Genomic DNA, 13,950 nt, shown 5'->3' with positions numbered 1-13,950 from the left:
CCTGACAGTCTAGCTTGAATTTCTGTGATTATTAGCGAGCTGGACACAATCAAGAAACTGTATAAAAAGGTCTGTCATCATGATCTTCTTTTTTTACTCAAACCACCCGCTTTTAAACCACAAACTTTAAGGTGCATGCTGCCACCTACTGTGCTGGAGTGTGTGGTCAATCACAGTTTACATTAGCTCTGCATGTATAAAGGAAGCAAACCGATAAACATAAATCCACCTACCTAACTGTACTATTAAGAACATTTAAAAGAGCCCTACTAACTTCTAACAGACCCTTCCCCATCCCTTCCAAACCTGTCCAACCTCAATGACTCTACACTTCAATCTTTCCCTCTCTTCAACATAATTACAACAGTATAACAACACATGCTCCACCGTTTCATCGACCATACACTCCAGACACAAACCATGCATTACATGCTTGCCAACCAGATGTAATGACGAGTGCAATGTACACTGTCCTAGACACAACTGAGCAAACACCACCTCTTCCTTCCTAATCTGACCTTTGAATCTTGGTCCGTCGACCTTTCTTGGCGCATAGACTTCAGAGAGAGACGAGGAATAAACTATAAATCTTTGCTGTTCCCCGTCAAGACTGTCGATTTATCAAACAATATCATTTCCATTATTACATTATGATTGGGATAAACAGTTGATTATTTATTTTTTTATTCACCAGCTCCTGGATGCATGCATGGGGAATTTTATGTCTGTCTGCTACAGTTTTCAATACATTGGGACCAGGTTGGGGCTTAAGTGGATTGTTGACAATGAGCTGCATATTAATGTAAATAAATCACAAGTATATATAACATCTCCTGTCTGCGACATTACTGTCTAGGATAGTGGACCTAATGGTCTTGGCCTGCTCCTCTGATAAGGATTTTTTCTACTAGAGTGGACTAGAGGTCTTCGATAATTCCATCAAAAGATAATCAATTGATTTACCACTAATTACCAGTTGAATACAGAAATGACCATGCATCATCTGCACTGTTCATGTATTGCTACAGATCTAATACAATGTTCAAGCATACGTTTTTCTGCGCAAACACAATGCATTACATTTGCAACTCAATTATTATGTATGATAAAGATATAAATGACTTTGTTATATTTGTATATTTTATTATATTTGTTTGAAGCTACGTTGAGCTGGGATGAAATGCGGAAGATGTAATTCAAGGCGCATGCCGAGATGAAGCGAGGCTGAAAGAAGAGCGTGAGATTCAAACTCAAACCAACATCTGTTCTCTCTGCTACCACACAGCAAGCGGTACCGGAGCGCCAAGTCTAGGTCCAAGAGGCTTCTAAATAGCTTCTACCCCCAAGTCATAAGACTCCTGAACATGTAGTCAAATGGCTGCCCAGACTATTTGCATTGCAACCCCCCCCCCCCCCCCCCCTCCACACCACTGCCACTCTCTGATGTCATCTATGCATAGTCACTTTAATTAACTCTACCTTCATGTACATACTACCTCAACTAACCGGTGCCCCCGCACATTGACTCTGTACCGGCACCCCCCTGTATATATTGTTATTTTTTACTGCTACTCTTTAATTACTTGTTACTTTTATCTCTTATTAAGTCTTTTTTGAAACTGCACTGTTGGTTAGGGGCTCGTAAGTAAGCATTTCCCTGTAAGGTCTACACCTGTTGTATTCAGCGCATGCAACTAATAAAATTTGATTTGATTTGAAATACAAGCACAGTACTTTCTCTGAGTCAAGCACAGAAGAGATAATTACGCACCTGAAAACCCTGAGCAGTCAACGGATAGTGAACTCTCAGAAATTGAACCTGATAGAAGTGAAGAAGAACCTGCACGGACAGGTGATGTGAAGGCTTCCGAGCCTCACCCCAATGATCAGGAAAATGGCCGAGATGACTCTAGCCCAGCGGGAGTACAATTCTTGGAAAAAGTAGATTCATGCCTTTTGGCCGATCCGATTGTAGTATCAGGCTGGGGGAAGAAGGAGTTGGTTCTTGTCAATTCAGTCAAAGTATCCACAAGTGGACTTGAGTAGATTTTTTTGTGTGTCTGCTGCCCAGAGGGAGAGGGCACTACGCGACTCGGGATGAGAGCTGTGTCCTGCTTTGCTTTCCGGAGTAGAGGAGTAGAGCGCTGCTGAAAGGAGTGATAACTGGGGTAGCGTTGAGTGTTGAGGTAGATAGACTAAAGTTGAAGATTCCCGCTGTCTGTGATACATACCGTTTGTTGCAATGCAGACCCGGTGGTAAGCGCAAGCCTGAGGAGACCCTGCCTGTCCTTCTGAGTTTTTATGCATTCACACCCCTTGACCTTTTCCTCAATTTGCTGTGTTACATCCGTGAGAGCTTTTGTTTCAAACCCACTACGGTGTTTCAGGTGCCAAGTTTAGGGGGGGGGGGGGGGGGGGGGGGAGTTCTGGGTATCAGAAATGTCCTATGCAAGTGAGACAGGTTGATGTTTCCAGGGTGAGAGTAGTGCACAAAGTGTCATTTGCTGAGGCAGTGATGAAAGTAGAGGATGGAGGGCAAAGGGTGAGGAAGCCTGAGAGGATCCCTGTTAGTAGTAGGCCAATACAAAGTGACCCGAACAGTTTGTGCTTTAGTAAGGTGGCTGCTTGGTGTTTATTGCTATGGTCATTAATTGTACTGCACAGATGGAAAGAAAATCCCAGAAGATTGAACTGGTAGTAGCAGCAGCAGAGATGTTTTTGGGTGTCAAAGATTTTAGTGCAGAAGAACTACAGGGGGTTTTGAGAGAAGGGGTGGTGGGGTGTGTGGGGGATAGTGGTATTTGTTTTATTTTTTATTTAACTAGGCAAGTCAGTTAAGAACAAATTCTTATTTACATTGACCAGGGACTGTAGTGACAGCCTCTTGCACTGAGATGCAGTGCCTTGGACTGCTGCACCACTCGGGAGACCAAAAAAGGATATATACAGTATCTGGTTAGATGATGGTGCAATTTCCTTTTTCCCCATATACCTTTTTTTGTGAACAAATGTGCAATTCACTTTCCGAACTGTGAAAAGCAGCAAGACACAATGAAGCGTCTAGTCTGCCGGAAAAACCACATGAAGAAGAATACGCTGCATTCAACCACAGATTTTTTAAACCCAGAGGTACAACATCGCGAGACTTTCGTGAACGCTTGCTGTAAGCAGACAAAGCAGACCAGACCAGGGTTTGTGGTTTGAGAAGTCAATGAGAGAAGTGAAAAATTCTTCCTTAGTTGTTCATTTTCTCAAAATCTAAAGGCATAACCCAGATTTGAGCCAATATCTTTAGGAGCTGAAGATGCTATGACAATAACCTCGACAAAGTCAAAAACAGACAAGTTTTAATTTTTGTCAAAAACGACTTAATATTGAAGGAGTGCCTTTGACTTGGCAACATTCACAATTTGACGCGTGACAACCGTTGTTTCTGCACATGAGTTTGGCCTCATTCCAAACACTTAAAAGACACCCTCTCCCATCAGCCCTCAAATTAAGCCGAAACTTCTGATGACGTTTCATGACGTTGGACAAGTTTACACGTGCAGGGCAAGTGGCGATTAAAATGATTTAATTTGTTTAATTTAAATGATTATTTTGTATTTTATTTTGTTCCTGATTACACTACGGGTGGTTTTTAGTCTCTCTTACTACAGAGAACCCTTGGTTTGGTCTTGAACATCATTTTCTGATTAGTTGAATTTCAAAAGCCGGATAACATTTAGCTCAGAATTAAGGAATAAGTTATTTTCACTTTAAATTGACTTATATGATGCAGATCTCGGTTCCTTGTTGCCTACGTTCACTGCTCATACGTTTTTGACTCACCCTACAGTTTATACTGTTATATAACCTTTGTTGTTTTGACTTTGTCTATAGTTTCTCTTAATGCTAGGGGGTTATGAAACAATGTGAAGCGCAAGGCCTTATTTTTAGTTTCTAGACAATTTCGAATAGATTTGTGCTTTTTTCAAGAGTCTCACTCAATTTCGTCTGATGCCAACTTCTGAAGGTCACAGTGGGGCAACGATATTTGGCTTTCCCATGGATCTGAACGCTCCACTGGTGTCACTACAATGAAAAATACCTTTGGTGGTAATATTCTACACTCGGAAATGTAATGGTTTGCAATTATAATAGCGATAAAGTTGCAGTGAAACGGTCTGCTTTTCATCAGCAGGTTTTCTTGTCATGGTCCTTCATTTATAGGCATAATTTTTCTCCACACAGATATTATATATGGAATAATCGGGACATGTTGTATAAAAATGCTTCTTTGTTTTTAGAATATTGGTTCCGAAATAATATCCTATTGGTGAGCCAACTGGTAAATGCAGAGGGTATTTTTTCATAGTTATAAGGAATTCTTATCACTTTACAAGGTCCCTGTAACACCTAAAGATTTTGCAATTGTTTTAGATGCCATTCCCCCAGGTGTTTCTTTATTATTCAGGAACGTGTCAAGACCTGACCCACAGAGCCTACCTTCCATTGACCCTGTTGACTCATCAGTATGAAAGATTTTTTTCTCTTTTGGTCCATTCAACAACAGAGCGATATGAACCTTGTTTCAGCAGGATGTTGTATCTCTACATTATGTCATGCCTTATTGGAATGGATTTATTGATAATATCTGTTGGAAAAAAGTTTGGATGTTGCCACACACATTCCTACTTGTTAACAAAATTAAGGAAGATTCCTTTAAAATTATTCATAAATATTATCCTGCCAACCACTATATGAAGAATTTTAAGGAAAACATCAACTCAAATTGTACCTTTTGTTATGACCACCCAGAAATGCTGTTGCATCTTTATTTGGCAATGTATTCATGTAAGTCGCTCTGGATAAGAGCATCTGCTAAATGACTTAAATGTAATGTAAATGTAAGGAATCTGTGGCAAGACATCAGTAGATTTATAATTGAACACATTTATGAAGATTTTACACTATTGTGGAGAGGTGTACTGCTTGGATTCTTTACCTACAATAGAAATAAGCTGGTTTCATAGTCACAAATGTACATTTACAAACAAAACACCACATTTCTTACCTTACAAAAATACATTGAACTGTATTTTAAGACAATTATATACTATACTAACAAAAAAGCTGTTAGAATTATAAATGTACGTATGTCCCTTAAGGTCCTTGTGTAATGTGATATTGTACCCCTTAGTCCAATTGTCCTTTGTATATTATTTATATTATTTATATATACTTGTGTTTCCACATGTACTTCCTGTATTGATTTGTTGTTAATAAAAATAAATTAATTCGAAAAAATACAAAAATGTGCTTTTTGGTCTTAATTTAAGTTTAGGCATAATGTTAGTGTGGTTAGGGTTGAGGTTAGGTTTAAGATTTTAAAAAGGTCAATTGTAGAAATGGGCGGGGTTTGCTGTGGTGCTGGTGAAATCCCCTCAGTGGTTGAACTCAACTCCTCCCCTTTTATTATACTTTCCCATACTGCATTGCGGTGAATTATGGACCAAAGTGGTAAGCGACAAATGACTCCAGGTTCAGCTGTATTTTAGTTTTATTTGTCTATCAGTAGATTTAACTTGATACACAGCGAAATAGATTAAACGTTCAAACGTATTCATATTCAATTATACTTTACAAGTATTATCAGTGGAGTGTTTAAAGTACAAAAATTGCGGCCTTGTAGCAACCTCTCGTTGCCAGCCCACTGCTAGCTAAAGAGCTAATATATTGCTAGCGTTAGCGTCCACAGATCTGTGTTGCTACAGTAGTAGCTAGCTAGCTATACTTTTAGAATAGTGGCGGTTGGAGTTGATCTGCCAGTGCTAAGCTAATAACTTAAATTGTCAGGACAGTACTCTAACATTGACAACATATTCAGAATAAATAATGCTATGTTTGTAGCTTAGACTATGTGCCTGCTAAGGTTTGCATTCTCCCATCAACTTCTGAAACTCCAGACAATGTTAGCGTTGGCTAAAATGAAACACTAGCGCTTTGGTAAACTATCGTGGTTTTGATCACCTGTGGATTGTCAACTTATAGTGTCAATGCTAGTAGGAAGTACCATGTAAATGTTCGCTTGGTAGCAGATGACTGACTCTGGTCACTGACATTTTGAATGAACCATCGTTCCCCCCACAGACAATGACCTGCAAGGCACGGACGGCTCGGGGAGTCTTGGGGGCCCTGATGTCCGCAGACGCATCCCCATCAAACTCATCTCCAAACCAACCATCAGGAGCAAACCTGCTACCCGGACACAAAGACCCATGGGCAGGCAGCCCTCCAAACCCCAGGCTGGGGATGAAGGTTAGCCAGCCACAAGTGCTTTCTCATCTCGTTGTTTTAATTTCCAAGGGCTAGGATTGGGATGGGGAAACCTGTTGCTAGGTCATAGAAGCAAGCTTCCATATGGGACTACTGTAAGGCAACATATCTGTGTTTCTAGAGAGTTTTAGCTTCAAGCAAGAGGAGAGGTTCGACTGTGGTACCAAGGCGGGGGATGTGTTTGCAAGTCAACGGAGGTTCCCCCAGCAAATGTTTTGGGACTTTAAGGTAGTGTTTCAATTTCTATTGTGTGTGTGGGGGGGGGGGGGGGGGTGCAGGAATGCATTCCACCTACATCATTACTGTGTCATAGACCTCTTGGTCTTTTCCCCACAGTTGAATTTGATAGGTGAAAAGGATGACATTCCAGCACACTTTTGTGACAAGTGTGGTCTGCCCATAAGGATCTATGGACGCATGGTATGTCTCTTCGATCACGTTTTACATAGTGTGTTATGTGTCTCTTAATTATTATTTTTTATAGTAAGAGGCTATGAGTGCAGCAGCTTATAATGTTATCTGTATTAACTCACCAGATTCCATGCAAGCATGTGTTCTGTTATGAGTGTGCGTTGCTCCACGAGAAGAAGGGAGACAAGATGTGCCCAGGGTAAGCTCTTGACTTTTATTTTTAACCTACCCACTAGTGCAGTGGTTCTCAACTGGTTTTGCCTCTGGACCCAAATTCAACCAGGTTGTCTCAGTCGCAACCCAATATTCGCATTGTGAAACAAAAAATATCCCTAATGCAATCTGTAAAAATATTTTGAATGCTATATTGATAGTAAAGGTAGCAATTATATGACAAGAGAAAAACATTCCCACATTTTTCATTGTCAATAATAAACAAACAAGATCAACCACAAAATCAACCAGATCTGCTAAATAGCTCTGCTAATAGCTATGTAAAAAAAAATACTTTGATTGAACAAAAATAATAAAGAGATTAAATTATATATTTTTTAAAGTATGTTCATTATCATTTCTACACACGTTCTAACTGTTTGTAGTTGTTTAAGTTCAGAATGGAGTATTTCATTTTTTTATTATTATTTTTTTACTCAGACAGCCGTGTCTAGTGACGTTAAGTTTGATACCGGAGCCCCGGGGCATGCATCAAAGTTGCTAAGCAGTTTGCTTCGAAACAGTGTGCCGAGGCTTATATCACTTTATCAGAAGCACATGATCAATGACGTCCGGCGCTTCGTTTTGTCGAACAATCACATGATTGGTTTCGGTAGAAGATAAAGCTTGAAGGCATGTGTGATGTCATCTATACCAATTTGGCTGTTCTAAATTATTTTGACCATCTGTATATGTGGTTGCTGTGTGGTTGCTGACTGCACTTACTAACTAAACCTTTTATGTTGTTTAGTATGCAGCTCTTCAGCTGCACAGACCCGGTCCAGCGCATCGAACAGTGTCTGCGGGGCTCCCTCTACATGTGCAGCATTGTGAAGGGCTGCAAGCGCACCTACCTTTCCCAGCGTGACCTGCAAGCCCACATCAACCACCGCCACATGAGGGCAGCCAAGGCTTTGGCAAGCCGCCAGGACGCCTTGCACCTTCCCCCATCCACAGAGGTCCCTGACCGCTTCCGTGTGCCCCCGCCTCACCTGCCCAAGACCCAAGGGCACCTCCCGCCCCCTCTCCAACACGGGGGTCATGACCCCTACGGTCAGCCACCACCGGCTTCCCATGATGCACCTCCTCTTTCCCAGGAGACCTTCCGCATTGCCACCGTAACTACACGCGCACGCAGCAACCTCATCACCGTGCCAATCCAGGATGACTCCGGTTCTTCCTCCACCTCTTCCTCCCGTGACCCTCTCCCTCCTGGCCCGGGCCCTGCTCCACCCCCACACCACCACCCTGGGGACTACCCTGGTCAGCCTGTAGTGTCCCACCCACACCACATGATGGCACCACCGCAACAGCACTACGGCCCTCCACCTCCTCCCCCTCCACCCATCAACCACCCCATGCAGCACCCGCCCCAGGGCTCTGGGACACCCCACATGGTCTACAACCAGGCTGGCCCTCCCCCGCCTATGTCTAACGCACCCCCTCCCATTACCCCCCCGCCAGGACACATAATGGGTCAGATGCCTCCCTACATGAACCACCCTCCTCCAGGCCCCCCACCTCAACACGGTGGTCCTCCAGTCAACGCCCCCCCTCCCCACCACTACAACCCTAACTCCATGCAGCAGTTCCCTGAGGACCAGGGCACACTCAGTCCCCCTTTTAACCAGCAAGGGGGTCTGAGCCCTGGGATGTGGCCTGCCCCTAGAGGGCCTCCTCCTCCAAGGATGCAGGGCCCCCCACCTCAGGGCCAGATGCCTGGACCCCATCACCCCGATCAGTCCCGCTACCGCCCTTATTATCAGTAAACTCTCACCTCCCCACAAAGTCAGGGGCATTGTTTGACTTGTCCCTATTCCTCTCCACTGGTTTGAATAATGTGAACATGAGTCTCTGGGTTCTGTATGACTGTAATGTCTATGGAAACACTTTAAAGAGACTAGTCTATGGTGAATGTATGTATGTAGCTGTTCACTTTTATTGATATGAACCTTTTGGACTGTCAAATGAGCAACGATATATTTGAATCGCTCCTGTGTTTGTCTCCAATGGACATTGTTGTATCTTGAAATATTTTGGTTTGATGACGTCTCAATAAATATTTTCTAACAAAGCGTTAAATCTCATTATTTTTCAATATTATTAGTTGTGGAAACGGTTTCATCCATATCAGTAGGGGGAAGTGTATGATCTAAAATTTGACATTGTTTGTGGAGGGAGCCCTGTGTTTTGGTTAATCACATGACCTGGATTTTAACCTTTTATTTAAAGCTTTTTCATCAAACTGTCCCCCTTTTTATGTCAGATGGTACAGCACCATACTTCAGACAATTGCTTAATTGTTTTTTTCTAATTCTCATTTCTGAAAAGACCTTAAAGTAAAAGTAGAAATCCAGGTCATGTGACATGATTGACCAAAACATGGCCCTAGTTATGTGCGATAAAAGAGAAGATAGCTGCTGGGAGAAAATAAATACATTTTGAGAGGGGTGGCACTGTAATTGTGTCAAGGACAAAACCCCAAGATTACTTTATAATTTTTTTTTTTTACTAACATTTATGACTCAACTGTGTTATCCTGCTTGGGTGTTGCAGTGTGCTATTTGATGTCACCCTCCCTAGCAAATGCGTCAGGGGAGTATTCTGCTACTAAAATGATATCTAGCTACTAGTAGTGTTTTGCTGTGGAGTATTTGCTTTGTTGATACCAAGGATTGTTGAGGCTATTTGAAAATAAGCAACTTTATTTTATGTCCATAAAAAATGGCTTTGCTACACAGAAGTATACACTGAGTGTACAAAACATTAGGAACACCTTCCTAATATTGAGTTCCACCCCCCTTTGCCTTCAGAACAGCCTCAATTTGTCAGGGCATGGACTCTACAAGGTGGCAAGTGTTCCACAACAATGCTCACCCATGTTGACTCCAATACTTCCCACTAATTGGTCTTCACATTATTAATAAACAAACATCTGGAATCAGCCTATAACAATGGCTCTGTTGGTAGAACATGTTGCTTGCAAAACCAGAGTTGTGGGTTTGATTCCCATGGGGGACAAATATGAAAATGTATGCACTCTACTGTAAATCGCTCTGGATTAGAGTGTCTGCTAAATGAAAAAAAGTAACAGGTTTTGTGTTTCAAATCGGCTATTATAGCATACTTGTTTACATCACTTTGATTGATTTCACATTTTGGAACCTTATTGTTGCTAAAATAATGAGCTCTCTGTCAGATCTTCCCTCCCGAAATTCCATGACTCTCGGTTCGCAGAAGAATAGACGCTGTTATCAAGCTCGTCCCCAGCAAGAGGATAGAACTTCCAATTAATGTTGGACACCTGCTGATGACTTCATTCAGAGACAGACTCTTTTTTTCAATCAAAGTTCATAATTAAGGGGTCCTTATATAGTCCTGTTTCACTGTATGTACAAGTGGGTAACCTGCACAGGTGTGAAATTGATTTTCTCGCATATTCCTCTCCCACTGAGAGTGGGGCCACAGCCAGGGGATCCGCCATTATTGACAGCGACCCTGGAGCAATTAGGGATTTTACCTTGTCAGCTCGGGGATTCATCCTACAACCTTTTAGTTACTGGCCCAACGCTCCTTACCACCAGGCTACCTGAAGTGCATTGTATTGTTTTGTACCTTTCCACTGAGAAAGCCAACAGAGTTATAACTGAGTAAACATGTTGATAATACAGGATTGGATTTATCAAGAGTAGTAAAACTACATGTGTGTCTGGTATTTACACTGAACAAAAATATCAACGCAACATGTAATGTGTTGGTCGCGTGTTTAATGAGTTGAAATAAAAGCATATTTCTCAAAAAGGTTGTGCACAAATTTGTTTGCATCCTTGTTAGTGAGCATTTCTCCTTTATGAAGATAATCCATCCACTTGACAGGTGTGGCATATCAAGGAGCTGATGAAACAGCTCGACCATTACAGCTCGACCATTGCTCGACCATTGTGCTGGGGACAGTAAAAGGCCACTCCAAAATGTGCAGTTTTGTCACACAACACAATGCCACAGATGTCTCAAGTTGAGGGACTGCGCAATAAAAAAAAATATTTCACCTTTATTTAACCAGGTAGGCAAGTTGAGAACAAGTTCTCATTTACAACTGCGACCTGGTCAAGATAAAGCAAAGCAGTGCGACAAAAACAACAATAAATAGGCCATAGAGGCAAAAATAATTACAATTTAGCATTAATACTGGAGTGATGTGCAAGTAGAGATACTGGGGTGCAAAAGAGCAAGAGGGTAAGTAATAATATGGGGATGAGGTAGTCGGGTGTGCTATTTACAGATTGGCTGTGTACGGGTACAGTGATCGGTAAGCTGCTCTGACAGCTGATGCTTAAAGTTAGAGAGGGAGATATAAGACTCCAGCTTCAGAGATTTTTGCAATTCGTTCCAGTCATTGGCAGCAGAGAACTGTGGGTGTTGCTATGGTGACCAGTGAGCTGAGATAAGGTGGGGCTTTACCTAGCAAAGACTTATTTGATAATCTGGAGACAGTGGGTTTGGCGACGGATATGTATTGAGGGCCAGCCAACGAGAGCATACAGGTCGCAATGGTGGGTAGTATATGGGGCTTTGGTGATAAAACGGATGGCACTGTGATAGACTACATCCAGTTTGCTGAGTAGAGTGTTGGGGGCTATTTGTAATTGACATCGCCGAAGTCAAGGATCGGTAGGATAGTCAGTTTTACAAGGTTATGTTTGGTGGCATGAGTGAAGGAGGCTTTGTTGTGAAATAGGGAGACGATTCTATATTTAATTTTGGATTGGAGATGCTTAATGTGAGTCTGGAAGGAGAGTTTATAGTATAACCAGACACCTAGGTATTTGTAGTTGTCCACATATTCTAGGTCAGAACCATCCAGAGTAGTGATGCTAGTCGGGCGGGAGGGTGCGGGCAGCAATCGGTTGAAGAGCATGCATTTAGTTTTACTAGCATTTAAAAGCAGTTGGAGGCCACGGAAGGAGTGTTGTATGGCGTTGAAGCTTGTTTGGAGGTTAGTTAGCACAGTGTCCAAAGAAGGGCCTGATGTATACAGAATGGTGTCGTCTTCGTAGATGTGGATCAGAGAATCACCAGCAGCAACAAGAGCGACATCATTGATATATACAGAGAAAAGAGTCGGCCCAAGAATTGAACCCTGTGGCACCCCCATAGAGACCGCCAGAGGTCCGGACAACAGGCCCTCCGATTTGACACACTGAATTCAATCTTAGAAGTAGTTGGTGAACCAGGCGAGGCAGTCATTTGAGAAGCCAAGGCTATTGAGTCTGCCGATAAGAATGCGGTGATTGACAGAGTCGAAAGCCTTGGCCAGGTCGATGAAGACGGCTGCACAGTACTGTCTTTTATCAATGGCGGTTATGAAATCGTAGGACCTTGAGCGTGGCTGAGGTGCACCCATGACCAGCTCGGAAACCAGATTGCATAGTGGAGAAGGTACGGTGGGATTCGAAATGGTCAATGATCTGTTTATTAACTTGGCTTTCGAAGATTTTAGAAAGGCAGGGCAGGATGGATATAGGTCTATAACAGTTTGGGTCTAGAGTGTCTCCCCCTTTGAAGAGGGGGATGACCGCGGCAGCGAGCTGGTCGTATCTCAGACGATACGAAAGAGAGGTTGAATAGGCTAGTAATAGGGGTTGCAACAATTTCGGCAGATAATTTTAGAAAGAGAGGGTCCAGATTGTCTAGCCCAGCTGATTTGTAGGGATCCAGATTTTGCATCTCTTTCAGAACATTAGCTGTCTGCATTTGGGTGAAGGAGGAGCGGAGGGGGGGGGGGGGGGGTGGGGTTGCTGCAGGGGGTGCTGAGATGTTGGCATGCTGATTGCAGGAACGTCCAACAGAGCTGTTGCCGGAGAATGTAATTTTAATTTCTCTACCATAAGCCGCCGTCAACATCCTTTTATAGAATTTGGCAGTACATCCAACCGGCTTCACAACCGCAAACCACAGAGGAGTAATTCTGTCCATAATAAAGCCCTTTCGTAGGGAAAAACTCATTCTGATTGGATGGGCCTGGCTCCCCAGTGGGTCTGCCTGGCTCCCAAGTGGGTGGACCTATGGCCTCCCAGGCCCACCCATGGCTGCTCCCCTGCCTAGTCATGTGAAATCCATAGATTAGGCCTAATTAATTAATTTAACTCAACAAAATATTTGAAATTGTTGCATGTTGCATTTTTATTTGTATTCAGTTTGGAAGAAAGCATACAAGAGGCAAGTATACAGGAATTAGCAGTGCAATATCAGCACATCATCATATCAATCATCATGTCAAGCATGGCGTGCATGTTTAGCCTGTCCTTTATGAGATCTACAAGCCAGTCCAATCATTACTCACTACGTTAGCACATTAGTCTGATTATTACTTGTCATTATTAACCATTAAGATCTATCTATATGCCTCTAATTACATTTAATTGCTTCGGGGTCAACAACCTATGAGCTCTGACCTTTCCAGACCCTTCAGTCTGTCACCTGAATGACAAAGAGTGGAGTCTGAACATAGTGTGACCGAAAGACCTTTGTGTACACACAATTCCCTATTGTGTCATTAACGCTACATATTGTGAAGTAATACGTTATGCTTGAGGTTCCTGCCTTAACTTATGCATGTCCTGTGAATGATCTGTCTGTTTCTCCAGTAGCATGGCGTAATGAAGTACGGAAGAACATGGAAGTCTTCATCTCATCATCAAAGTACATGCAGCTGATTTAAAAAAAAACATTACTTTTGATAACATTTTTTTTTTTTAAGTATAATATTCTAAAATGATATAATAAATAGGACTGATGGAGTTATTTCACATGTGCAGCTAACAAAAATGGAAATGTCTGCTCTACCCAAAATTACAACCAACTATTTGTAGCCTTACCGCACAAATGGAAGAGGCAAGTGAAAATGGGAAAAGATAAGGAACTTCTCTGTCGACACTGCATTAAAGACCATAATTGGATAAATAAAATTGTGATAAATAAAAATAGATAACAGTTTCATTTAAGGAC

At 42.2% G+C, this 13,950-nt stretch overlaps 1 protein-coding gene across 1 annotated transcript; it reads left to right on the top strand.

The window, feature by feature from the left end:
• The first annotated feature begins 5,425 nt into the window (after positions 1–5,425).
• On the top strand, positions 5,426–9,017 carry LOC129838601 (E3 ubiquitin-protein ligase Hakai-like). Its single transcript, XM_055905683.1, has 6 exons — positions 5,426–5,502; positions 6,133–6,300; positions 6,440–6,546; positions 6,655–6,738; positions 6,855–6,928; positions 7,694–9,017. The coding sequence occupies exons 1-6, from the start codon at positions 5,490–5,492 to the stop codon at positions 8,709–8,711; spliced, it is 1,464 nt and encodes a 487-aa protein (XP_055761658.1). The 5' UTR covers positions 5,426–5,489; the 3' UTR covers positions 8,712–9,017.
• The last annotated feature ends 4,933 nt before the right edge of the window (positions 9,018–13,950 follow it).

The sequence above is a fragment of the Salvelinus fontinalis genome, chromosome 39, assembly GCF_029448725.1.
Source record: "Salvelinus fontinalis isolate EN_2023a chromosome 39, ASM2944872v1, whole genome shotgun sequence".
NCBI classification, from domain to species: domain Eukaryota; kingdom Metazoa; phylum Chordata; class Actinopteri; order Salmoniformes; family Salmonidae; genus Salvelinus; species Salvelinus fontinalis.
This window is presented reverse-complemented; position numbering and strand designations above follow the sequence as displayed.

Bases quoted from the DNA above. Each gene is read 5' to 3' on its own strand.
- LOC129838601 (XM_055905683.1), top strand. The intron at 6,547-6,654 runs GTAGTGTTTCAA...TTTTCCCCACAG, and splicing joins AAATGTTTTGGGACTTTAAG to TTGAATTTGATAGGTGAAAA. The intron at 6,929-7,693 runs GTAAGCTCTTGA...TATGTTGTTTAG, and splicing joins GGAGACAAGATGTGCCCAGG to TATGCAGCTCTTCAGCTGCA.